We start from the raw sequence: 24,172 nt of genomic DNA, 5'->3' as shown, positions 1-24,172 counted from the left end.
ATGGTTATGGTATGCCTAGTTTCAAACACGTTACAACAATAACAATGATTTTACATAGTTATGAATAGATGTTTGGACCATATTTATGAATTATTTATAATTACAAATACGCTGCCACCTAATAAAGGTGCTGTACCTAATAAAGTTCGAATATGAAAAAAGTACATAAATAATAATAATTCTATTCTGCTCTACATGTGATTAAAATAAACTTTAAATGTAAACAAATGCAGAGGAACACACGAACTACTATTAACGAGCCTCGATGATGCTTCCTGAACGCAGCAGAGCAAACCAAGATGGTGGTATGTTTTGCTTCTACACGTTTCGTCATAAACATGCAAACTAATGTGCACACTGACATATTTTCTTGTCATTCTCGTGACAGAAATTCGGGCTCCAATTCAAAGCAACTCTTGAGAATGTCACCAACGTGAGACCAGAGGGCGAAGACTTTCGCTGGTTTCTGAAGGTAGGCTGTGCTAATTCTGACTACTGTGACTAGACAAGTAACCAAGTACTGCAATCATTTTGCCTTCAGACTTGATCACCCAAGGTGTGCTGCAAAAGTTATTGTTACCACGTTATTGTGAAGAAATGTTTTTACTTGACTTCCCATTTTAAACAGCTGGCATTATGGTGAATGGGTTAAAATGTGTTGCATATTTGATGGATTCACCTAGTCATACACATGAGACTAATATTGATACTTGGTTTTCTCTGTTTAGCTCAAATGTGGAAACTGTGGAGAGATTCCAGACAAATGGCAGTATATAAACCTGGCGGTAAGAATGATGTTTATGGTTTTTTGACCAAGTTTGCATATTGACTTGCAGTGTGTGTTTTAGGAGAGTGTACCATTAAAAGGAGGAAGGGGAAGCGCCAGCATGGTGCAGAAGTGTAAGCTTTGTTCCAGGGAAAATTCAATCGGTAAGAGCTAGCCGTGTTCATGTCTGAACTTGCTATTCGCAATTGCCATCCGTGTGGTCTCACGAATGATGTTTTCATGCAGATATCCTCGGCGACACCATTACACCGTATAACGTAAGGCCGAACTGTTCCATTTGACGTCGTCTGCTCCCAAGTCTGTCATTTGCAAATGCCCGGCTTACCATCTGTCTGCTTCATCGCAGGCTGAGGACAGTGAAAAGTTCAAGACGATGGTGCAGTTTGAATGTCGAGGTTTGGAGCCCGTTGACTTCCAGCCGCAGGTGAGTAACTCCATTTAAATAACCAGCCACAAAAGTGGGAGAAAATGATTGCTTTGGACTTTTGTCCTGGCCTGAAAACACCAGGTACAACTTATTTTGAAAAAAACATTCAAAAGCTGAATTTATCCAAAAATAATATCGTCATTTTTTCCCCTTTCAAACCCACCTCAGGCTGGCTTTGCTGCACAGGGAGCAGAATCTGGAACATCATTTCCTGAAGTAAACCTACTAGAAAAAGTAAGAAGATTGTTTATCTGGGCTGGGGGAATATGACTGATGACATTATTATTTGTTGTCCACATTTCAGGATTGGACAGACTACGATGAGAAAGTCAAAGAATCAGTGGGAATATATGAAGTCACGCACAAGTTCATCAAATGCTGATGATGTTGCCCGACATGTGACAAGGGACACTATTGACAAAAAAAGTCGGTCCAGTTTCCAGATGGATGGATTCCAATGGGCACAGCGTGGCTTCAATATGTGGCAGACAGCAACTGACATGAACATATGAATACAATTCAGCTTACTAAAATATCTTCAATAAAATTGAGAAAATATAAATCTTGGGTTGAGAACCTGTGTTTTTTGCGGATTTCACTTAGTGGTTGAGAGTCACTTTTTTTTTAAAAAAAACTTTCAAACGGCAGTGCGCATCCTGATTAATACCGAGACTGGAAGTTGGGCACGACAAGAGATTTAGACTAAAAGAGTCAAACATGATGTGGCCAACACGTTTAATACTTTTAGCCCATTTGACTCTTTCCATCTCTGACATGGAGTGCCCTAATGAGCCCAAAGAGTAAAATGAACAGATTAAAACATACACTTAAAAACATGTTCAATAGTATCGTAGTGGCGGCTGACACAACCGGCTACTGTAGTTGAGATGACAGAACATATTCAAAAATACATCCCGACATTAGCGATGCCATTATTGCGACAGCCAACGAGATCCCAAACAAGCAGTCAATAATCACCATTAAAATTAAACCGTGAATGGACGTAAATAACCCAAAGAGTGAGTCAGTAAAGTGAATGATTCTCATACATACGTAAGTTGGGTTTTTTCCAGAGACGTTAGTGAGAATACTAAAGTGAAAGTTGGCTCCTAAAAATACAGCTGGGGACCCTCTTTGCAGCCCTACTCATGAGGCCAACTTACAAACAATGCATGATGAAGTAGTGCACAAAAATAATCAAATATAAGTATATAAACAGGTGGCAAGTGCTCAATCTGACAACAAAAATGGGCCTGGAGGGAAATGGAACTATGAAAAACAAATAAACGGAAAATTTGCCTGTTGCGGCGGCGGCTCTAGTTGTCGTCGTCTTCGTTGTCGTCATCCTCGCTGATGAGGTAGCCCCGCGCCCCGCTGTGGTGAGGAGACGGTGAGGTCTTGTTGAAGAAGGGCAGGCGGAAGGTGGGCGAGGGAGAGCGCTCCTCGCGGGTGGGGCTGCTGCTGGGGCTTTGGCGGGGGCTGATGGCCTGCAGCATGCGACCTTTGCCCTCCTTCAGTATGTGCTTCTGTAAGTGAATGAAAATATCGAGTTGGCAGCAGCTTCAGACTCGTGCTGATGCACAAATGTATCATCATGCTCACCAGAGCTCCCTCAGGCCCAAACATCTGCAGGAAGTTTCCAATGAACTCGCGGGACTTCTCCTCCCACTTCTGGATGAGGTCGATGCCCTTCTCCTCCACTTTCTGGACAAACTCTTTGCGCTTCTCATCCACGTCTCGTACCTTCCTCTTCACCTTGTCCACCCGCTCCTGCAAGTGGTACTTCTTCTCCTGGAGAATGGCAACACGTTTACGCGCTCCCTCCTGACAAGATTTGAACACGGCGGCGGGCGCTTCTTACGTTGATGAAGCTGACGTTGAGTTCCTTGGCTGTGTAGCCCCTCTGCAGGTTGCGCCTGACGTACACATCGTAGTCGCGGACGATGCGCGTGATGATGTCGGAAGTGGAGATACCTTGCGTCCGTTGGGTTGGCGCAAACATGCCTGCGAGGAGAAAAGCATCTTTGAACTCCAAAAACCTTTTGCCAATTCTAATCGGTTCTTGCTGTGTCTGTGCCAGTAAAGTGCAATTATATGCACTTCCACTAGATGGCGGAGGTTTAATTCATGTTCTCCTATCAATCCCAATACAACAGTGGGTATAAAAAGTCTACACCCCCCCAGTTTAAATGGCAGGTTTTTGTGACCTTCCTGTGTGCTGTTTGCATGTTCTTGTTTACCTGCTTCCTTAATGTGCTTGTATACGTCGTCACTGCCGGCCGAGGAGTACGGGATGTCGTCGTGGGCCACAAAATCAATCTGGTGCCACCCACAAAAGTGACACAGTAGGGTTTCAGTCGTAAAAAATTAAATCAAATCAAATGGAAAGCAGCGAGCTGACACGCTGGGAAGCCCTCTCTCTCTCGTCCACTCACACGGTGTTTGGCGAGGAATTCCTGCGTTAACGTCCAGGGGGCATTGCGCACCACTTCGTCCACGTAGCGGCAATGTCGGATGGCATCGTAGCGCTCGTCTTCATTCATGACCGTGAAGCCCTTGAACTTGTGCGTCAGGTCGTCGCTGCACACTTGAAACACAAACAATCGATGGTGAAATGATGCTGGCGCAGCACGTGACAAACATGATATGGAAAACACACTTGCCTCCAACTATGAGGTGTGTGTTTGGGAAGAGGCACTTGGCCTGCATTAGAGCCCTGGCATGTCCCGAGTGGAAAACGTCAAAGATTCCATCGGCGTAAACCCTCACCGGCCTTTCCGCTGCATAGACACAAAACGCCATCAATGATTCATTCGGTGAAACGACGTCGGATCGATGACGCTTGGACTCACGCCGCGTTCCCCGTTTGGCCTCGTCCATGCTGACCCTCTCGTAGGGCTGCGCGTTGGCCGGCACCAGCTCGTCGGCGAAAGGCGCGGGGTGCTTCAAGCCCTGAAGGGAGCCGCGCAATCAGCACGGGAGCTCAAGCAACACTCAAACGAGCCTGCTTTCTTGCTCTTTGAATTGCGCAATCGCGGTGCCGACTCACCACGGTGCATCGGGGGAGTTTGCCAATCTTTTCTCCCACCTCGTTGTCCACATGGGAGGCATCTCGTTTCCTCTTCCTGGACTGAAGCGGCACGCTGGGACTTTCCATCTGAGTGAGAGGTGAAGACAAACGACCGCGACAGCTGCAACCAGACGAGCGAGCGGGTTATGTCACATGTCAAATTGACGCAGCACAAAGTCAGCAGCGTGCGGCCGTATCAGACCCTTATTGACTTCAGCTGACATTTTGACTTTCCTAACAGTTACACTGCTCCATTTAGGGAACACCGTTAGCATCTGCTACCTTCCCCAATGACAGAGCCCAAATTCCCATCATGTAACACTTGAGGCCATCAAAGTGGGACTTTGTTATTTTTAAACAGCCAGGAAGTGGGATTCCTTTGGCTTCTTTTGGCTTGAACATTGCAGCTGTGTGCATTACATAAAAGCCTGCACACGAAAAAGTGATAGTGGCAGCTGAGCCAACACTCACTTTGCACATTTCATCATACTGTACGTGCTGCTATAAAAGAATGGGAGTGACAAATCCTGTTTAACTGCATGCTTAGTGAGCAACACTTTCATTGTTTTTATTGTTATTATAATTACCCCGAACAACCATTTATTTGCATATGCTGCTGTGCGAGCGGGCCACTGAAAAATGAATGGTGGGCCACAAACGGTCCCCCAGCCCATAGTTTGGGCACCACCCAATTATGTTGTCACCCCCATGAAAGTAGACTTGGTTATCTTTGTGTTTGTCGAAATAAGACATTTCCAATCATTTGCTTTGACTCTGGAAATATTTTTGTGTACTTCATTCATGTTATTAGAATATTTGCAATTTCAGAACATTTTGAAACTTTCGTCCTGGAAGTAAACTTTCTTTTCTACCCACCCGAAACTCACAAATGTGTGTGAATTTATGGGCGCCAAATGACAGGTTTTTTTTTTTTGTCCAACAACAGCAGAACATTTTTAAGATTCCTCAAGATGAAAATCAGCTACTTAGGACTAATGGCAACTGACAGCAGATAACAAGTGCCACTGGTTTTCTTTTCGAGCAACACAGCCTCTCAACCTGCTAACAACTTCACGTACAAGAGTTTTGTTGTGTTATTATTTACTTACTGTTCACTTTTGTTCGGTGTGCTACTTGTTGAATTTCTCGGCGGCACCTCCTTTCCGCAAAGCTAGTTAGTTATCCGGCTAACAGAAAGGAAGCTCGCTTAACCCCCGCCGACTACAAGCTCGATGCTAGCTATTGCAACTTGTTTGCTAACTTGGAGCGGGTCAGCCAGAGACAAGTCGAAACAATCCTCGATGGCGTGGAGCTACGCCCTGGTGCTCGCTGTGCTAGCCGCGGTGGAGTACTGCACAGGGCAAGGGGAGACACGCAATCCAGCGGCCCCCGCGGCAGAGCAGTGACAGATTGTACTACAACGCTGACAGGTCAACAATTTTGGGACTACAAAAAAAAAGCGGAAGCGATTTGAGAAATGCATTTCCGGCTTTGTGCTTGGGCGGTGCTGCCACTCAGCGGAGTGATGTTGAAATGGACTGTTGTTCATTTCGTATTATTATTATTATTATTATTATTATTATCCATCCATTTTCTGAACCGCTTAGTCCCCACGGGGGTCGCGGGCGTGCTGGAGCCTATCCCAGCCGTCATCGGGCAGTAGGCGGGGGACACCCTGAACTGGTTGCCAGCCAATCGCAGGGCACACAGAGACAGACAACCAATCGCACTCACACTCACACGTAGGGACAATTTGGAGTCTTCAATCGGCCTACCAAGCATGTTTTTGGAATGTGGGAGGAAACCGGAGTGCCCGGAGAAAACCCACGCGGGCCCGGGGAGAACATACAAACTCCACACAGGGAGGGCGGAGGTGGAATCGAACCCGCACCCTCCTAGCTGTGAGGCGGACGTGCTACCCAGTGCGCCACCGAGCCGCCCTATTATTATTATTATTATTATTATTATTATTATTATTATTATTATTATTATTATTATTATTAATCAGTTGCTGCAGCGCATAATTTGCTCTTTTTTATGGTCAACAAGACCTTTATGACCCCTTGTGCAATGCCAATCCGTCACCCAATCAGGAATAGGAAATTCTATTTGGTCAAATTGCAGCAAGATTATAAAACAATACGAAACTCACTTGCCCATTTTTGGCTGCTATGGCATCTAAATGGCCTGTGCATATGTGGCGTATTTCGAGTGCGTCAGTGTGGGGTCGGGACAGCACGCTCTGGTGAATTATTTAACAAAATCGGTGGGCTCCTCTCTGTGCCTCTCAGCGCCAATGGTGGCTCCCAGCATGCAACTGCCCACATTGAATAAATCATGTGGATAATCCTCAATTGAGAGCCAGCACGCACACTTGATGAATGAAAGACAATCAGAAGCGGTCATCTTGTAAATCCACATTCATGTTTAATGACATAATTAGACTATGTACATAGACTATAGATTGTTTTCACATAGATTCTCATTTAAAACATTCTTTCCCCCCCCCCCCCCCATTCAGTTCAAACATAGGTGTACCGACACGCCGACAGGTGGTCCACTATAGAAAAACATCCAACAAACAAAACAAAACAAGAAACAGTTGATTATAACATTGACGAGCGCTCGTCTTGTACGTGCACTAAAGTGCTAGTGTCATGCAAATATTGGACGGATAACTGCCTCACGCAGATGCATAATTCGTCATTCTCTTCACCCGTGTTTTCATTTGAAAAAAAGGAAATACACCAAAAACAACCTTTCGGGTCAGGGGAGAGGGTGACATCATCATTTGTCTCCGCTTCGCACCACAGAAGCGTAAGTTTTGTTCACAATTTTGGAATTGACGCAGTCTTAACATTCAACCGAGAAATGCAAAAGTGCATGCCGACACATGGGCCAGTGAGACATTTAAGTGAACAGGCACCTTGGATGGACATTTAGTTGGGGCTGTTGTTATCAAGGAGTATTAGTGCTACACAATAATATTGGATAAAAAGTTTGGAGAAATTTGGAGAAAACAAGTCATACTTGTGAAAAGGTTTCCAAGAAAAATGCACATCTCAAATGTTTTAAAACGTTTTTTTCCCCCCGTGAAAATGTTGTGTATTAGACTTAAAGACTCAATTTTGACAAGATTAAGTAAGATTTCGTTGGACTGACATTCGTAACATTCTGAATTTAATTTATTGATTTTCCGTGTGGCCATAATAGTCCTTTGTATGATTTAAATGGTACAAACACGTAACATTCGAGTTAAGAAAAAAGATCGACACATATGTGGACTAAAGACGAACTCGAGTGTGAAGAGGCACCTTTTATGAAAATGTATTGATGATGATTTGTAATACTTTGTAGGAGAGGACTACAGTACATTTCAAGAAGTTGTCTTATTTTTTTTTTCCCCTTGAGGGGTCAGCTGGTGTTTCTCAGGTGACCAATGAGCATCTCAGTCTTATTTTTAGGAGCAAATGAATGAAGGGGGAGACGTCAGAGGTAGAAAGACGAGTGTCACGCCCGGTCGCCTTCCAGGACGCTCACACGCCGTCCCGGCGGCGGGAAGGTGAACCTCCTACCGGACGCCGAAGAGTGCGGCGGCGAGAGGTTGGCCCAGCGTGAAGGGGGGCGGCGATTGGCTGGGCGGGCCGGCCGTAGGAAGCAGGAGTCCAAGGGCGGCGCCACTGGAGATCGAGGCAGGTCCTGTGGATGACAGAGACAGTCAACCTATGATGACCACTATTCTAAAACTCTCACTTTTTGTGATGATCGCTTTGATCAGTACAAAATGGTGGTGGTGGTGGTGGGCCTCCCATCGCCCGCACAACACAAATCATGCTACAAAACTGCAAATGTGACCCACAACGGGAAACCAATCCACCTTAAGACACCATCAGGGCCTTTTACTCCAATTGCATATTTGAAGCACATCTTTGTCAACAAATAAAAATTCCCCCTTCTAACTAAAGGCCAGCAATGTATCTTAAGATGAACTTTTCCACTTCAAGTGTTGACGTAAATAATGACAAAGATGTCGCTTACTGCCCATAGTCTGCAACTGGAAAAGTGAGGGTAAATATGTAAAATAAATAAAGTGGAGTATGTCACAACCTGTCATGAAACGTGTGATATTTACATGAATCTTTAAAGGAGCATGCTTGCCTTTTCCCTTTGTATTAGATTGCGCACATGACTAGCTCATAGTGGTGGCTGTGTCGTTCTGAGCTCTAGAGGGCGCTAAAGAGTTCCACAGGCAAAACTGCATCAATAGGCCATTTGCAGATGTCATTAAGGAGTGTGTGAGAATCGTGTAAAAAATAAAAATTCTGCCCATGGCCCTGTGAAGCATGCGTTGGAATGACTGACGGGGTGATGTTCCATGAAGCTCGCAGAAGGAGGAACTTACATCGTGGAGACTTACAGCCCCCATGGAGTTGTTAATATGACAGTGTGCTTCTGGAGCAAAGAGGGGAGGGGGGGGGGGGGGTTATTAAAGCAGGAAAGGTTCATTTGAAATGGAAGACTTGAGGGTGACCTAGAAATATAAACAACACAAAGTGCTGACCGCCATATTGGGTAAGGGTGAATCGTGCCGCTGTAAGAGAGTCGTGTTAAAAAGAGCATGATCATTAATATGTTCAATCAAGAGCCACAGTTGGAACCATCATGCAAAAGACATTTTTGATTCACACAAACTGGAAGCAGATTTTTGTGAGCAACAGGAGCAAGGATACAACTTATTTTTTTAGGATTGTGCCACCAGATACAGTGTCTGTGATTATTACCCAACATCTTTTTTTTAACCCCCCTTTGCAGATTGAATCTTGTTAAAAGGATTATTTGCAATTTCATCAAAATAATCTTCGGTTAATCCCGAATTACGATAAATCGTTACGCTCATTTGTAAGCGTGATCCTTTTCATATCTTGGCTGCGCTGACACATTCATTTTGTCAGGAGACGTTTCAGAATTCCATTCGTAGCGTGAATGAAATTCCAGCAAAGCTCTTGACATAAACAACATTACATATGTATAGAAACATAATCTAAACAGGGATTTGGAGTATTTACCTCCATGCATCCAGGCTGTGCTTTCTCTGCTTCGGCCATCTTGCTTCCTCCTCCTGCCTGCGCTCTCCTCTCATCCTGCAGTTTTTTGTTGAGGATGCGGGCGGCGTTCTCTGCGAGCGTGTACCCCGGGGGTGCCGACAGGTCCTGTCGAATGCTGACCACTTCAGCGTTGTGCTCCCCCTGCGTTTCCACTATCAGCTGCACGGGGCTGGGGGAGCGGCCCCTGGTGCTCCTGGGCTCCGGGGCGGGCTCGGCGCCCGTTGTGGGGCGCGAGCGGCTGGGGGACTTGTTGAACTTGGGCACGGCGTCATAGACGACGGGGGTGTGGTCGATGATGTTGAAGAGGCTGGAGAGACCGTCGTTGATGGTGGTGTGGACCGGGCTATCCCGCGTAGTGGTTGAGCGTGCCCACGCCGACTCGCTGTTGCCCTTCTGGGGGGTCGTAGGGGTGGCGGCTCGGCCGGCGTTGGGTATCTCCGCCTTGTTGGATGACGAGGTCCTGCGCTGAAGTTTAGGCGACCCATATTTGGGCAAGCAGCAGGGCCGCTCAAATTTACTCTGGATGACCGGCGAGTACTGGACCTTCCTGGTATTGCGTGAGGGGGATGAAATGGGGGTGCTGCCCCCTTTTGGAGTGAGGCAGCGGTGGGGGCTGCTGGTCAGGTTCCTCAGAAGGTCCGTCTGCAGACCCACGCTGATGGTCTGCGTGGTCTGAGTGCCTCGCGTGGTGAAGCCGTTGGTTTGACACGCTATATCACGTAGCACTGGCCCAGGTGGGCCGGTGCGGATGGCGTTCCTCACCGAAATGGCCACCTCCTTCATGTCATCGCTCATGTTCCGAGCCAGCTGGAGCTCCAGGGAGGAGGCGTAGCCCACCGTGGAGCAAATGGGTGACTGGTTCGGGGAAGTCCTTAATCCCCCGGTTTCCAGAAGGCCACACGGCCACCTTCCACCAGCTAACACCTCATCTGACCCGCTGGCCGTCTCCCCGTCACCTCTGGCCTTGTTCCCCTTTGCGTAATGGACGTCAGACTCTGGCTCTGGCCCAGCTCTTGTGGGGCTATGGAGGATGTGGACCCCTTCTCCCATACCTACCCTACTGTTAAGTGTGCTGCTGCTGGTGGTGGCGGTGGTCAGGCTGGCGCTGGTGGTGAGGAACCAAGAGGGCGGTTGGAAGGGCTCCGTGAACGGTTCCAGCCCCCGCGTCTCTGAGGTTTTGCCGGCCCACGTCGATGACGCGAAGTCCCAGCCCTTATTGTTGAACTCCTCGATGTACTTGAGGTCATCTGGCGAAAGAGGCGGGGTGACGTCGTCGTGGCCTTGCTCGCCGTGCCGCGTCTTGTCGGGGAGAAACGGTGAGCTGTCCATCAACCGCTGGAAGTCGCTCATGGAACATACCGACTTGGCTCTGGACGGAATGCGTACAACAGTAATCCGAAACCATTCGAATCATTTACAATGGCGTGAAGAATCAGCATCTGCAGCCGCAAACTCACCGAAGCAAACTACCACCACTCATTTCCTCATCAGGGTACAACTCGGAAGCTCCTTCTCTCTCCGATATAACATTGAGGGCCTAAAAGACAAAAATTGCCATAAATATCCATGGATTCATTTTCTAGACTATTCTCACTATATAATGGCACCCTTGTGGTAACTGAGCAGACATTGAGGACAACCTTTTACCTCCTTCAAGCAGGGGAACCTCTTGTCGCTCTCCAGCCTGCAAGGCGGGGGGACCTCCAGGCTGGTGAGGGGATCCAAAGTAAGAGCATCCAGGAAGGGGCTTTCATCCAGGAAGGGGCTTTCTGTGGGCTTTCGAAGCCTCACGGCGGCAGTCCCTCCTTGTTCCAACAACACGGCGTCCGAGTCGGAGAGGGAACGAGCCGGCGGCATCAGGATAGATGCAGAGGAACGCGGGGACTGGGGAGAACGTGGGGAACGTGGGGAGCGGCCACCGATGGATGCGCCGTTGTCCTCTGCGCCCTCACCTCGCCGGCAGTTCAGCTCTCTCTGGAGCTGACACATTTTTTATTTCAATAAAAAAAATAAAGGACATCGTATGTAAGACAGTCCTAAAATGACTCCTAACCTTCTCCATTTTGTGGTGGAGATCGCGGGTACTGCCATCCCACTCCTGCCTCTGACGCTCAAAGTGCTCCAGCAGCTCGGCCCTCTCGCGGCTCCATCGCTTCTCGCCGTGCTGCAACCGCCAGCGGAGGTCCAGTGAGGTCTTGTGGCTCTCAGCCAACATACGCCGGTGCTCCTCGCGCTCCTGCTTCACGGCCCACTCGGAGTCCAGGGGCGCCATTTCCCCTTCACCCCCCTGAGCCTGGCCTCGCGTTCTTCCTCGCGCCTCCTCCTCCACCTGCACGACACACTTTGTCGCATGGGGACCCTCGGGAGCGCCGCCGAGCGTCCATCTGTACCTTAGCGAGCTGGCACTTCATCTCGGCCCGTTTCACCTCCCAGGTGGCTTTGTCGTTGGCGTAAGCCTGCTGCAGTTGGCAGCGCCGCACCTCCTCCTCACGCAGTTCTTCCCGAAAGTGCTCAAGCAGGCTGCGTAGCGCCTGTAGCATCCGTCTGTTCTCCCCAAACTGCAAACGTATTGGATGTAAAGATTTTTTCAAAAAGCTCCAGTCTATGGAATTACCTGTTGCTGGTACTGCAGGTGTCCATCAGGCGCCCCATCAACCTCCATCTGCTGCGTCATTCCACTAATCTCAGAGACGCCCTCCGACTTCTCCACCTGTGCGGGCGGATGAATAAATAGCACAAAATATTTGCAACAGAGAGCATCTTTCATTTTGTAGCCAAATAATGTTCCAAGCGGCTCACCTCAGGCCGTGCACGGTCCTCGGGCAAAGCAGCGTCCCTGCTTCCGAGCCTCCAACGTACCAAGGTGGATTTGAGCTTCATGTAGAAAATGGCCGTGTTGCGTCGGAAGAGGCGAATTTCTTGCAGCAGGGTGGCTCGCTCCTGAGCCCAGGAAGCTTCCGGACCCTGGAGGAGGCCCGGCAGCTCCAGACGCGCTCGCTGGGGTTCCGAGCGTGAACGATCGTCCTCCTACCAAAACAAAGAGGTCGGAGAATCAGTGGTAATTATTTATTTATGGCATCTATATTTAGAAGGGATTTTTCTTTTTTATAAATACATTTTTGTGAAAAAACAGTAAAAGCGCCTCAGCTTCCACTATGCCTTTCATTTATGATTTTTTTTTTTTTTTGCTTACCAAGTTTCAAAAGCAGTTTTTCTACATTTCATTTTATTTATTTATTTTATGCTGCAAATGCTCATACTTGAGGCATCGAGATGACCGCAGTATCCCGTTCATCTGTCACGACTCTAATCCGTCGTTCGTGATCCGGACGAAGCTGCACGTCGAGGGCAGGAACCTCCCGCAGCTGCAGGCAACAAAAGTGAGACATTAGTCACGTGATTAAGCCCAACATTTTTGACTAAAGCCTTCAATTCTCCTGTTGCCAGTTAAATGGACCTATTTTAAATAGTTGAGAAATCAAAATATATTTTTTTTTACATTTTAAGCAAGTGGCGGCAGTGGGGAGGTATACAATATATGAATATTTTTGGCCGTGACTGACCTCTGTTCTTAAAACCAGTGGTCTGTGGTACCTAGCGAGTCCCGCAGCACCTCCCCTGCTCTGGTTGTGGGGCTCCACGCCTCGCTCCTGTCCTATGCGCCACTCCAGCTCATCCCTCTGATCGGACTGTGAGTGAGGAAGGGTGGGTTGGGGGGGGTCGGGAAGTGTACAGGAGGGCATGGAAGAGGGGGGGGAGGGGTGGAGGAGATTGTGGTGATGTGGACAAAAAGACAAGAGGACAACAAAGCGGGTAAGGAAGAAAGACCTCGAGCAGGACACAGAAAGACAAAACTGTGAATGGCTGATGAATAAGAGCATAACGTGGGAGGGGGGACTAAAAAGACAACAAACACACTAGAGTAGAAAAAAGAGCGCAAATAGGAAGACCAACTTAAAGATGACGGCGTATGACAGAGATGAGAAGAGGACAAGGATGAGGATGAACACAATGGCGGGCTGGAACATCTGAAGGAGGGGGGGAGGGAGGGGGTGAGAAGGAGGGGGCAATTCAAGGTGGAAAGAATGCAAAAGACTCATTATGAAGCGCATGCAATGACGGACGTGTGAGTCCAAACTAAAGCAGCTGGCTTGAGAAGTAACCATGGAGAAAAAAAAAAAAGTGCAGTACGACAAGCAAATCCACCAAAAAAGGTGGCGAGGAGAAACAAAATAGCCGCTCAACATGCTTGTGTATTGTTCAAGGCAAGGAGATAGTGAGCAGCAACGTCCGTGACAACTAAGAATGGAAGTGTCTGGAAATTGAAAGGGTCTGATTGCTTTAAACTTGTGAGAGCTGCAGAATCCACCCAGCTCCACCGGGAGCACAGCAGGAAGAGGAGGACGAGGAGAGGGAGGGGACCAAAGCACCTTCCCTTCTCGGCCCGGGCGCTTGGAGAGCATTCCAAAAAAGCCGGCGAGCTCCCTTCATCATGCAACCCTGCTTTCGAGCCTTTTTTTCTTTGCTGACACACAACGGGATGTTTGTCTCCTTGGTGACAACGTACAAACACAAAAACAGTGACGCCCATTAAGAGCCACAGAGATAAGAAGCAGCCCTTTTCAGAAGCCATCCACCATGCAGTCAAGTTTAAAAAAAAAAAAAAAATGCCCGGATTGCGGCCAAGTGGGCAGGCAGTGCGTGTGGGCAGGCGGCAAGCGAGGCGGTGCTCTATGGGGAGCGTGTGCGTGAAGATGCGGATGGCAATGCGGTGGCGGCGGCAGGACATGATGGCGGCAAGGGGAATGGTGCCAGTGCGGTAGAGCTGGGTGGCTCTCGACAGGCATCTAAACATGATTCTTCTAAAGCTAATTAAACGGGCTCTTGTACCCTCAGCTAGCTTAGGGAACAAAAATGGCCTGTATGCACTCATTAGTTGTCCATTTCCATCCAAAGTGAGATATAAGGGCAGAGGTTGGTCGGGGTTCAGGCCACCAGGATCCCTCATTAAGTTGACAAGTCAAAATAAAAGCCATTTTGATAAAAGCTGCTGTGTGTGAGGAGATCCCAAAATTTGGCGGGGGTAAACCAGTGTATCATCTAACACGGAATTGGTCAATACGTAGAAAGTTGCAAAGTGAAATTACCTGAAAGTCTGTCATCAGGTCTCTCCCAAAATTGCCAATGGGAGAATCCCGGGACATGGAGGTGACCGTGGATAGGAAGCTACTGGACTCTGTCAGGTTTGGCATCGGGGACAGGTCATCCGTCCTCTCCCTCAGTCCATCACCGACGTGTTCCAGTTTCTCCACGAAGATGTGCAACTCAGTGCGGAAAGCCTTCATGCGGGTATTGACGGTGTCCAGGACTTGGGAGTCGCCTCCTCCCTGAGAACCCTCAGCCGTCGTCACCAGAAGCCCACCCTCCAGGATCAGACTGTCCGTGTCAGTGATCAGACGGTCCACCGACTTTCCGAGTCTATCTGCCTCTCTTTTCACGTTGGCAAAGGATTCTCGTTCCTCCCTGCGGCGGTTGGCGAGTTCTGCGGCGTTAAGTTCCATGCCGTCTGACGGTCGGAGGCTTGCGAACCCTGAGGTGGTGGTGGTGGTTTTCTCAAAGAGGTCTTCAGAGTCGCTCTCCCCACCGATTGGGCCTTCCCTCTTGGGTTGGAGTAGAAGGAGTCGCCCTGCCTCCTCATCCTCGGCTGCTTCCCGCCGGCCGGCGTCGCTGTCTGCGTCGCTGTCTCGCGGACTTCCAGTTCTCAGGCCCAGATGCGCCGCCAGGTCGCAACGCTGGACGTTGGACAGAAGAACTCTGTTCTCGTACTGAAGCTTCATCACTTTTCCGCTCAGGTCATTAATCTGCATCCTAGCTGATTTCAGCTCCTCCATCATCAACCCTCCGCCAGAGCCATTAGCAGGTTTAAAAAGTCCTTCCGTCGTCCCGTCCTCGGTGCTGAACTTGAAGCGGTTGAGCTCCGAAGTAAGCTGCCTGTTGTGGTCCTCGATCTCCGAGATGGAGCGACGCAGCAGTTCCGCTTCCTCCTCCACAAACTGGAGGTGACGGCGAAGCTCGCCGGCCGACTCAAGCACATCGCCGCCGCCGTAGGGTGACGAGGGCATGCTGGAGAAGGGCTCCCTGCCGAAGCAGTCTCGTTCGTACTGGCAACGGATGTCGTCGTTTTCGGCCCGCAGGCTGCGGTTCTCCACCTCCAACTCAACGATCTTCCTTCCCAGAATGTTGGCTTCCTCCTCCACCAGCTTGAGACGCAGTCGCAGCTCTGCTTCACGAGTGGAATGAGGGCCGCCGCCGCTGCTGCCGAAGCACTCGGCCAGGGGAAGGGGGCTGTCCACGTCTCCGTAGACCGACTTGTACTTCTGTAGCTCCTGCTCCAGTTCGTCTTTCTCCCGACCTAGCTTGGCCATCTTTTTACGCATCAGACCTGACTCCTCCTTGGCGAATTGGAGCTGGCACCTGAGGTCTGCGCTGTCCTCCTAGTGGCGACATGACGTATTTATAAATGAATAGCTCTTTCACACAGCGATGCCACAAAATTGTTAGATATAATAATAATAATATTTGGCCAAATTAAGTGAAATAAAATCAAATATGTACATTAAATGAAATAAAATTGAACTACATGAAATTCTTTAAAAAAAAATATATATATATATATATATATATATATATATATATATATATATATATATATATATATATATATATATATATATATATATATATATACACACACACACACACACACACACACACACACACGTGTGTAATTGTTTTGCATTTACCTGGCTGGTGGATTTTTTGTCCTTAAATGAGCTCCCCCGTCTCCTCGACGCAGTCTGCAAAACACCCATAAAAATCATTTCATAACAAACCACTGTATCTGACTCTTATTCCGGTATTGACTGGAGGAGATGAGAGCAATAGATGACGGCTCAGGAACGGTGAGATCCGTTTGAGATTTTATCGATAATAATCCCGTAAAAGATGGAGGCTGCAGAACATTAATCCTCGTTGGGGAGCTTGCGTAACGTTAAACATTTCCGTCGTAAGGTCAACGTCTGATGATGGATAGAAGTCTTTAACGTATTTAATGCAGATTGAAGATTAGACTGCAACTATGGTCTGAGCCTCCATCATTGTGTTCAAACCCTTTTTTCAGACCTACATCTGGATGAGTATTGGGAAGAGATATTACTGTTTTTACTATTAGGTTTAGTTCCTCTGAAAATCACTTCTGACCCACTAATATATATTTTTTTTTTTCTCCTTCAGCCATGTCTTGGATATAGGAGGGATGGGCCCCAGTTAGTCATCCCTGGTGGAGCAAAAAAAAGAAATGACTCAATCGCTGGCTCTGCAACAGGGAGGAAAGGCTCACTTAGCAACACGAGCAAAACATTTACTGGGTGGGGCCTGAGAATAATTTTTTCCCGTGATCCTTGAATTTGATTTTTGTCTGTCACACGACCAGGGTGACTCCCATATGTTCACTGACGCCTTGCTGAGCGTCTCCAACACTGCTACTGTACTAATTCCTCGCCATGGTGACACAGCTAATCTTCTGTCTGGGGAGACACAGGATTAGACCTCCATAACCCTGAAAAAGTTAAAGGTCTGAAAACAGGTCAAAAGGTGGTCTGTTGCATACGAGCCAACAAGTAGCATCTGGTTAGCTGGTTAGCTTGTCAATGTTGCCTCCAAATGTGGGTGGAAGACGACAGGAAAAGGAGGACACTGCAGCGGCAAGTGCGTTGTCGACGCACGCCGCTAATGGGATTTAACGGGGGGGGCACTCCCCGAAAGAGGGTGTGATGGCTGCACAAAAGGAGCTTTTGAGGGTGGCTGGATGCAGATAAAGCTTGTCTCACATACAACAGCGGAATATATCACGCTATAATTATTCTAAGGCCGATTAGAAGAGTCAGATGTGGACTCTAATCCATTTTAGGAGATGAATTAATACCGCGCACGCACTTGAGTGAATGTAAACACGACTCTGATAATTAGAGTCCAAGCATCCGGTGAGGCCGTGGGTGTTTCATCTTTATTATCCTTGGCCCAAATCATTCACCACTGTGAAGGATTCCCCAAACTGAAAATAAAATTGTAGTTTCACGTAGGGATGTAAAATTTAACAGCACCTTTCCGCCAAAAGTGCCATTTTTTTTTATATTCAAGATATTATTCATAATCACAATAGCTAACTAAATGACTGACAATATGATTGGCTGACTTGTGAGCTAATTTACAAATTATTTTTGTCACTAGTCACAAACTGATTGGACTAACTGGATGACTGAATAATTAATCACCTGACCAACTGATAATCTGAGCTAACAAACTAAACTAATGACCTAAATATTAAACAAACTGACTGACTCCATAAACCTGTAATGAGATTTAGCACAAGATTTTTGTCTGTGTGTGTGTGTGTTGTGTAAACAACATCAGAAGAGAACATTTGTCAGCGAGACAGGCGAGATGCGGCATTCCCTGAGGTCGCTTCAAGGTCAGGCCTCCCCCCCTTTCCCTCTCCCCAGAGGACGAGGCAAGCATCTCGTAAACAACATGGCCATGTCGCAGATAAATTGTGAAAGCGTGAAACTGTTTTGACATGAGATCAGACAAAGACAAATGACACAATTTTTCCTGCCCGTGTGACAAAAACTTATTAAGGATGATAAACATCCCGTTGCGGCATTTTGCTTCTTTACAAGTGATGAAACTGACAATACACGTTGCGAGTGTGTTGAATAAGTGAGATGATTTTCGTGTATGCCCATCAAAGCGCCATTGTTCCAGCCTCTGTTGCGTGTCGGCTCCCTGGCCGAGGCTCACACTCGCGCACACACATATCGTGGTGAGCTTCCCATGGGAACCAACCACCACAAGGCAACAGAATATTTTGTAACAACTAGTAACAGAATTGAGGCCAGTTGATGACATCATGGTTTTCCTTCCACTATCTCAGCATTGGGTCACTTTCATAAAACAAGTTGTATGATGTTGTCCAACTAGTCCTTGAATGCGTTGCGCTGAATCGGCAGATATCACCACTGCCAAGCTTTTGATGGCATCTCACGGTGCCTTTGTGGCACGCTGGTACATTTGAGTGCCAATGCTCATTAAGTTCATTCAGGGGAATAAAGTACTTTTTTTGTGGCTAAGTCAAGATAAAGTCTTAAAAGTTTTGAGTGTCTTGAAATTTGAGGCAAATGGAGGATTTAAAAAAAAAAAATTAAGCAGCAGACAAAGTTTATCAAGATAAGAGCAGACCTGAGAGATAAATGGGTCCTATTATTTAATAATGTCTTGAATCCACCATCCATATCCTCTCCATAGTCTGGCAAATACATTTATATTCAGAACTGCTGGAGTGACATTAGAGTTTGAAGAAGACTGAATGGGACAGTTCAAGCTAAAATGAACACAAACCAGACAACTGCCATTTTGTTGCTTTTCTGATATGATGAAAATTTTATCATCTTAACAGACAGAAGCCGGTGAGAGTATTAGGATGGAACCAGAACCAAGCTGTGACCCGTTGGAATCTTGTCTCAGAAGATTTTGTCTCAAACATCACCGTAGGCTGTTGTCGCGACCAATCAGCAGTCTTTGCTGATATTTAACCCTGCGGCTACAAAACCCTTTCAAATACCCAGTGACATTGAATCGCTGGGCGCTATTGTCCGACGCTAACTCAAAGACGCAAACGGGCATTGCGGATGCCTTGGCCGAGGCCTATGCTCTAATAAATGAAAGAAAAAACACAGCCAAAAGAGGCGCTGTTAATTCACTCTCAACTCGTTTGCTGTCTAAACAACACAACGGGAAATTGGACTACTACATCAACGCAGCTGCCTGTGAAACAACATTTAAGGACAACCAAAATAAAACTGACAATCAAAATAAAACCTCATTAGCATTATTCATTGCTATCTATATACCATATTTTCCAGACTATAAGGCGCACCTAAAAACCTAGAATTTTCTCAAAAGCCAACAGTGAGCCTTACAGTCCAGTGCGCCTTATATATGGACCAAATTCCTAAATTTAAACTGGCATTGTGTCATGAAATCAATCATAAGTGGCCCGCTGAAGACTATGAATCATGAATCAAAAAGACTATGGATCATTATTTTGTGATTATAAAGTAATTTGTTGCGTCTGAAGTTGAACTAAAAAAGATAAAATGGAGAATGATTCGATTTGGATTAAAAATCTGACATGATGCATTAATGGTGCGCCTTATAGTCCGGTGCGCCTTATATATGTACAAAGTTTTAAAATGGGCCATTCATTGAAGGTGCGCCTTATAGTCCGGTGCGCCTTATAGTCCGGAAAATACGGTACTACTGTATATTGGGTTCAATCCAAAGCGAAAGGCAGCTCTGAAAGTCAATTTTAGAAAGACACTTGGGGAAAAGACCACATAATGGAGCAAAGAGGAATCATTGTATTAAGTTTTTCCACCCCCAAATGTCTGTTATCAGTGTCCAAAAGGTCCAAAGAAATGGATACAAGAATAGGAATGGATGCCAGACAACAGAGGGTTACTTGTACGGGGGGGGGGGGACTTGAAGTTGTTGGGGTTGGTGCATCCAGCTGGCTGATAATGGGGTCGCCTCTGAGTCCACCCGCCACTTGTGCGTGCGTGTCCCACGGCTCACAATTAGTCGCTAATAAGGGGGGAGGGGCCTCACGGCCAGACAGTGTTGACTGGGCGACGTTATCGCCACCCAACAGACGCCACAGGGGGGACGGAGATTAACCATATGGAAAACTTGATTTGCATTTGGATTCAAAAGAGTCAATCGGAACAAGAAGCATTTAATGATTTACGTTTTGTCCGAACTGTTTTACTTTGGCATGGCTAATACAAAAATACTCGACTGCTATTACTCCAATATTTTGTTTTCTTTCCGCCATTAAATTCCACTGCTCCACAGAAAAATTTCAACAAGCCTTCAACTCACAGGATATCATCTTCTGACATTCACATGGATTTTACAAGATAACTGGAGAAGCTTTCAAAGCGTCTTGTAAATCCCAACAAGTAAAACAACGTGACAGTTTCATGTCGGCCCGAGTGTCTTTGCGTCAACAGAACTTTGCGTCATCTCGAGAAAAACACGACACCCAGACGTTAATGTGAAGTTACATCTACATTCTGGGGTAAAATATCGTCGAACACAAACCGACCAAATCCAGTTGAAAATGAAGTTAGTGTGATGATGTAGCACTGAATTATGAATGCTCGGCGTGTATTTATGTTCAAAGGGAGAATGCAGTACGTATGTGTGCCACTGCGGCAGGGAGTCTCCTCACTCATTGGCGGAGTCTCTCTCTCCCACACACACACACACACACACACACACATGCTAACTGGGTCAATGAGATTCCCCCATATTTTTCAACCAGCTTCCGATAAGCAATTGACATTGGAATTTTGGCTTGAGGAGACGTCACAGATGCCAATATCGGTGGATAATTATCAGCCACCGATATCAGCGTGAGTTTAAAGTCTATAAAGTTCAAGTTTTTGCTTTCACTGACCTCTTTGGCTCGCTCCAGCTCGTTTTGCAGCGCCTGCTTGGCGATCTCCACCTCGATGATCCTCTGGCGCAACTGCTCGTTCTCGTCCTCAGCTCGGCTTCGCTTATCCTCCACGCTCTCCAACTCGTTGTGCAGGCGCACCGACACGTCTTTGGCCACCTGAGGTCACACATGACAGCATTACTCGATAGATTAGATTTCACACGGCTATTTCTAATAGTTCATTCTGAATGTAAATTTGAATTGAATTCAGTACTAAAAGCACACATAGACGTTTGACACCTTGAGATCCTGCTCGAGGGCACGCAGCAGCTCCCCGTCCACGTGTCCCGTCTGGGCGGCGCGCAAGCCCTTCTGCTCGGCCTTCCTCAGGCGGTACTGCAGAATTCGGCAGTTCTTGTTGGAGCGCTCCAGCTCTCGCCGCAGCTCCTGTAGCTGGTAAACCTCCTCATCCATGTAGGTGTCCCGCAGCTCCTCCATCTCCGCCCGCAACTCCTCCGCTTCATCCTGCAAGCGCAATTTGTTTTCCATTGAATTGTATTCACAGGTCGACTCAAAGAAGTCATTAGTTTTTTTTTCTCTGCGCTCTTCCAATCTATTTGCACTAGATGACTTTGTCTATCTTCCGGCCTTGAGCATGTGGCGGCTTCTTAAAAGATTGTGGTGAACCTCCTACTCTACTACTAAGCAATTCTCAAGCTGCCATTCGAAATTGCACACGGAAGCACAGTTGAATGCTGAAAGGAGACATGAAATATTGGTGCATCCCACAGAGATAAGACGCTTAGTTACATCATCAGCGGTGGGTGACACAACCAGACCTCTCTAATCACAAGCATGTAATCCCCAAAGGTATGCTCTATTCTCTTCTAGTTTTTTATTTAATTCTGCAAACTCCATTTTATTTTGATGCATCTCTTAAAATCTTCCGAAAGGCAAGCACAGGCTCAAAGTTTCAGTAGCTTAAAATTACGATTCTAATTAAGTTGGTAAAAGTACTTTTTTTTTTTTCTTATGCTCGTTACTGCCCCCAACAGGATCGGAGTGGACCGGAAGCGCAAACTCTCAACTGGCTGACATTCTAATTAATAAATGATGTGAAGTCTAAACATTGATTTCCCTTCTCCACTGAATGTCCCTTCTCATGATTGGCTAAATGCTCACCATCTTCATCTGTGATGTGACCTCATCTCACTCTAACTGGCAGTTTAGCTTGAGTTCATTCAAAAACACATTTGCGCATATGTCAGCTGTCCATTGGCGAATGAACAATCCTTTTACAATTTTCTCTGGTGACAGGCTTTTACGAGAACGAGCCGTATTGATTGACTGAGCTTTGTCGAGAAATACAAAGTCGACCGTTTTAAAGGGTTGAAGGCTTTACGGTGCACAATAACGCCAGATAAACACCCTTTTAAATATTAATTTACAAGTTTTGTTCTGAATACAAACACCACAGGTGTCATTTTCAAACCAATTTCAGTGACAAAATCAACTTGTGAGGTGTTTTTGTCTGAGTGTGTGTGTGTGTTGGGGTGAACCAGCTGGCCCCGCGGGAGGTCGCTTGAGCCCAAGCACACATGGGACACGCAAGTCCTCAGGGACGGACGGGGCAGCTTTAGAGCGGAGAGCAAAGCTGATTAACCACCCGCAATGTTGTCACCAAGACAGACACACATACACACACGGATATATTGCACACAATGTTAATTTGGGTCAGAACAGAATTGGACACTTTCAAATACACACACCAACAACTGTAAAGAACTCACACATTATGGATTGGTTGTCACGTGGCTCTCCAACCATGAGAATCAAAATGAACGTTTGATCATTTTCATCTCATTAGGAGAACGCAAGTGTTGCGTTCTCTGGGTGTTGAGTGGGAAACTCTCCCGCAGTCCATTAAGATTCATTCAATCAGCAAATATGAGAGTCACGCGTGCTTACCTTCAAATAATCGTTCTCAGATTTCAAATCCTCGATTTCCCTCAGCAGTTCTTCCTCGGTTCCTTTGGGTTTCTTCTCGGGACCGGGCCGGACCAAACACACCGTAGCCTTGGGGGCAGGATTAGGGAGCAGAGGAGACGGCATCAGCGGCGGTTGTGTCCGCAACGGATGCTCTGACCCTGGTTGATCCTTATCGCTGGAGCCGGTACCGGACTCAGCGTCGCTGCTGGCCACCGGCGCCAACTCGGACGGGCAGTCCGACAGGTCCGAACTGCTGTCGGTCTGACCGACATGACCGGTCGGTACCCGGACTGGGGAGCCATGTCCGATTTGGCCGGAGCACGCCGGGACGAGCCTCTCCTTCTTGGTCTTGGAGAGGGTCGGACTGCAGGCTGCTTTAAGTTCTGCTCCGGGGAGCCTGCCTGGCCTTTTGACCAGCCCGGCCTTGGGGCTACTCCTGGCGCCCGCGGCGGGCTTCTCTTTCGCCGCTGCGAGATTGCGTCTGGAGCCGCGGTTGGGACCCTGTTGCTTGCCGAGTTTGGGTGATTTGGGTCCAATAACCGGCGGCTTAGTGGCGCGGGCGTGCACGTCCTTCAGAAAAGGTCTGGCTGGGGAGGGCACCCGATTGGGTCTCTTCTTTTCCGGCTGGCTCGGTCTGGTGTCGCTGCCTGCAGAACCATTGGAGGTCTCCATCATACATCAGCAGCAGGAGGACAAGGAAGAAGGGGAGGAGGGGGGTGATGGAGGAAACGCTCGGTCCTCGGCACCGTGGGACGGGAACAACAGTTGCGGAGCGTCTTCCTAATCGGGTTCGAGATGAGCATCCTGCGCGGTACCGCGTCGTCTAGTGTGCGCTCGCTCACTCACTCACTCACACACCAGGGTGTCATTGTGGTCCCCCGCGGAGGAGGACGACTGCAGTCATACCGGATTAGGGGGGGAGGAGACGGGCAGGTGGCAGACATGCTGGCGGATGACATGTCGTCGCTAGACTCGGTCTCCCTTTCGGTTGTGGATGTCCATGTCCTCCGGCTCGGCCCGAGTCTCGAGTAATACTTCTTGGCGAGTGTGACTCGACGTGTCAGATCCGCAAACGCTGCGGTTGTGTGACGCCCGTGATTGGCTCTACGGCGCATGCGCAGGTTGCAACACGCGTGCACAAACATGCGCGCGCGCGCGCCTACCTCGTGGGTTTTGGATGGAAGCAGGGCACTCGTGCACGCGCATGTTCCGTTCACTTGATGCACACGCCACT

At 47.6% G+C, this 24,172-nt stretch overlaps 3 protein-coding genes across 3 annotated transcripts; 1 reads left to right on the top strand and 2 right to left on the bottom strand.

Annotated features, from left to right (window-relative positions):
- The first annotated feature begins 170 nt into the window (after positions 1 to 170).
- Positions 171 to 1,776, top strand: czib (CXXC motif containing zinc binding protein). The gene is made up of 8 exons (XM_049748394.2): positions 171 to 305; positions 389 to 472; positions 729 to 785; positions 849 to 930; positions 1,013 to 1,044; positions 1,134 to 1,211; positions 1,383 to 1,448; positions 1,519 to 1,776. The coding sequence occupies exons 1-8, from the start codon at positions 300 to 302 to the stop codon at positions 1,594 to 1,596; spliced, it is 483 nt and encodes a 160-aa protein (XP_049604351.1). The 5' UTR covers positions 171 to 299; the 3' UTR covers positions 1,597 to 1,776.
- A 156-nt stretch (positions 1,777 to 1,932) lies between these two features.
- On the bottom strand, positions 1,933 to 5,724 carry pcyt1aa (phosphate cytidylyltransferase 1A, choline a). Its single transcript, XM_049748393.2, has 9 exons — positions 5,394 to 5,724; positions 4,264 to 4,405; positions 4,067 to 4,166; positions 3,878 to 3,994; positions 3,650 to 3,801; positions 3,455 to 3,533; positions 3,076 to 3,218; positions 2,817 to 3,005; positions 1,933 to 2,740 (listed from the first exon to the last, which is right to left on the bottom strand). Exons 2-9 carry the CDS (start codon positions 4,369 to 4,371, stop codon positions 2,531 to 2,533), a joined length of 1,098 nt encoding a protein of 365 aa, XP_049604350.1. The 5' UTR covers positions 4,372 to 4,405; positions 5,394 to 5,724; the 3' UTR covers positions 1,933 to 2,530.
- Positions 5,725 to 6,686: 962 nt separating this feature from the next.
- Positions 6,687 to 24,055, bottom strand: LOC125985482 (microtubule cross-linking factor 1). Its single transcript, XM_049748389.2, has 15 exons — positions 22,918 to 24,055; positions 21,250 to 21,474; positions 20,968 to 21,126; positions 16,193 to 16,246; positions 14,537 to 15,883; positions 12,953 to 13,078; positions 12,650 to 12,754; positions 12,189 to 12,416; positions 12,004 to 12,099; positions 11,780 to 11,947; positions 11,443 to 11,718; positions 11,037 to 11,369; positions 10,847 to 10,926; positions 9,351 to 10,758; positions 6,687 to 7,983 (listed from the first exon to the last, which is right to left on the bottom strand). Exons 1-15 carry the CDS (start codon positions 23,611 to 23,613, stop codon positions 7,795 to 7,797), a joined length of 5,490 nt encoding a protein of 1,829 aa, XP_049604346.1. The 5' UTR covers positions 23,614 to 24,055; the 3' UTR covers positions 6,687 to 7,794.
- Between the last annotated feature and the right edge of the window lie 117 nt (positions 24,056 to 24,172).

This window comes from Syngnathus scovelli, chromosome 17, assembly GCF_024217435.2.
Source record: "Syngnathus scovelli strain Florida chromosome 17, RoL_Ssco_1.2, whole genome shotgun sequence".
Taxonomy (NCBI): Eukaryota; Metazoa; Chordata; class Actinopteri; order Syngnathiformes; family Syngnathidae; genus Syngnathus; species Syngnathus scovelli.
Note: the sequence above shows the minus strand (reverse complement) of the source record. Positions and strands in the feature narration are given on the sequence as shown.

Coding starts and splice junctions, on each gene's coding strand:
- czib (XM_049748394.2), top strand. Junction 931..1,012: donor TTCCAGGGAAAATTCAATCG/GTAAGAGCTAGC, acceptor GTTTTCATGCAG/ATATCCTCGGCGACACCATT. Junction 1,212..1,382: donor CCGTTGACTTCCAGCCGCAG/GTGAGTAACTCC, acceptor AACCCACCTCAG/GCTGGCTTTGCTGCACAGGG.
- pcyt1aa (XM_049748393.2), bottom strand. CDS start 4,371: ATGGAAAGTCCCAGCGTGCCGCTTCAGTCCAGGAAGAGGAAACGAGAT. Junction 3,802..3,877: donor CACACACCTCATAGTTGGAG/GCAAGTGTGTTT, acceptor TTGTGTTTCAAG/TGTGCAGCGACGACCTGACG. Junction 3,219..3,454: donor CAAGCACATTAAGGAAGCAG/GTAAACAAGAAC, acceptor TTCTCCTCGCAG/GCATGTTTGCGCCAACCCAA.
- LOC125985482 (XM_049748389.2), bottom strand. CDS start 23,613: ATGATGGAGACCTCCAATGGTTCTGCAGGCAGCGACACCAGACCGAGC. Junction 12,417..12,649: donor CGGTCATCTCGATGCCTCAA/GTATGAGCATTT, acceptor TTGTTTTGGTAG/GAGGACGATCGTTCACGCTC. Junction 7,984..9,350: donor CACAGCCTGGATGCATGGAG/GTAAATACTCCA, acceptor TGTCATCCACAG/GACCTGCCTCGATCTCCAGT.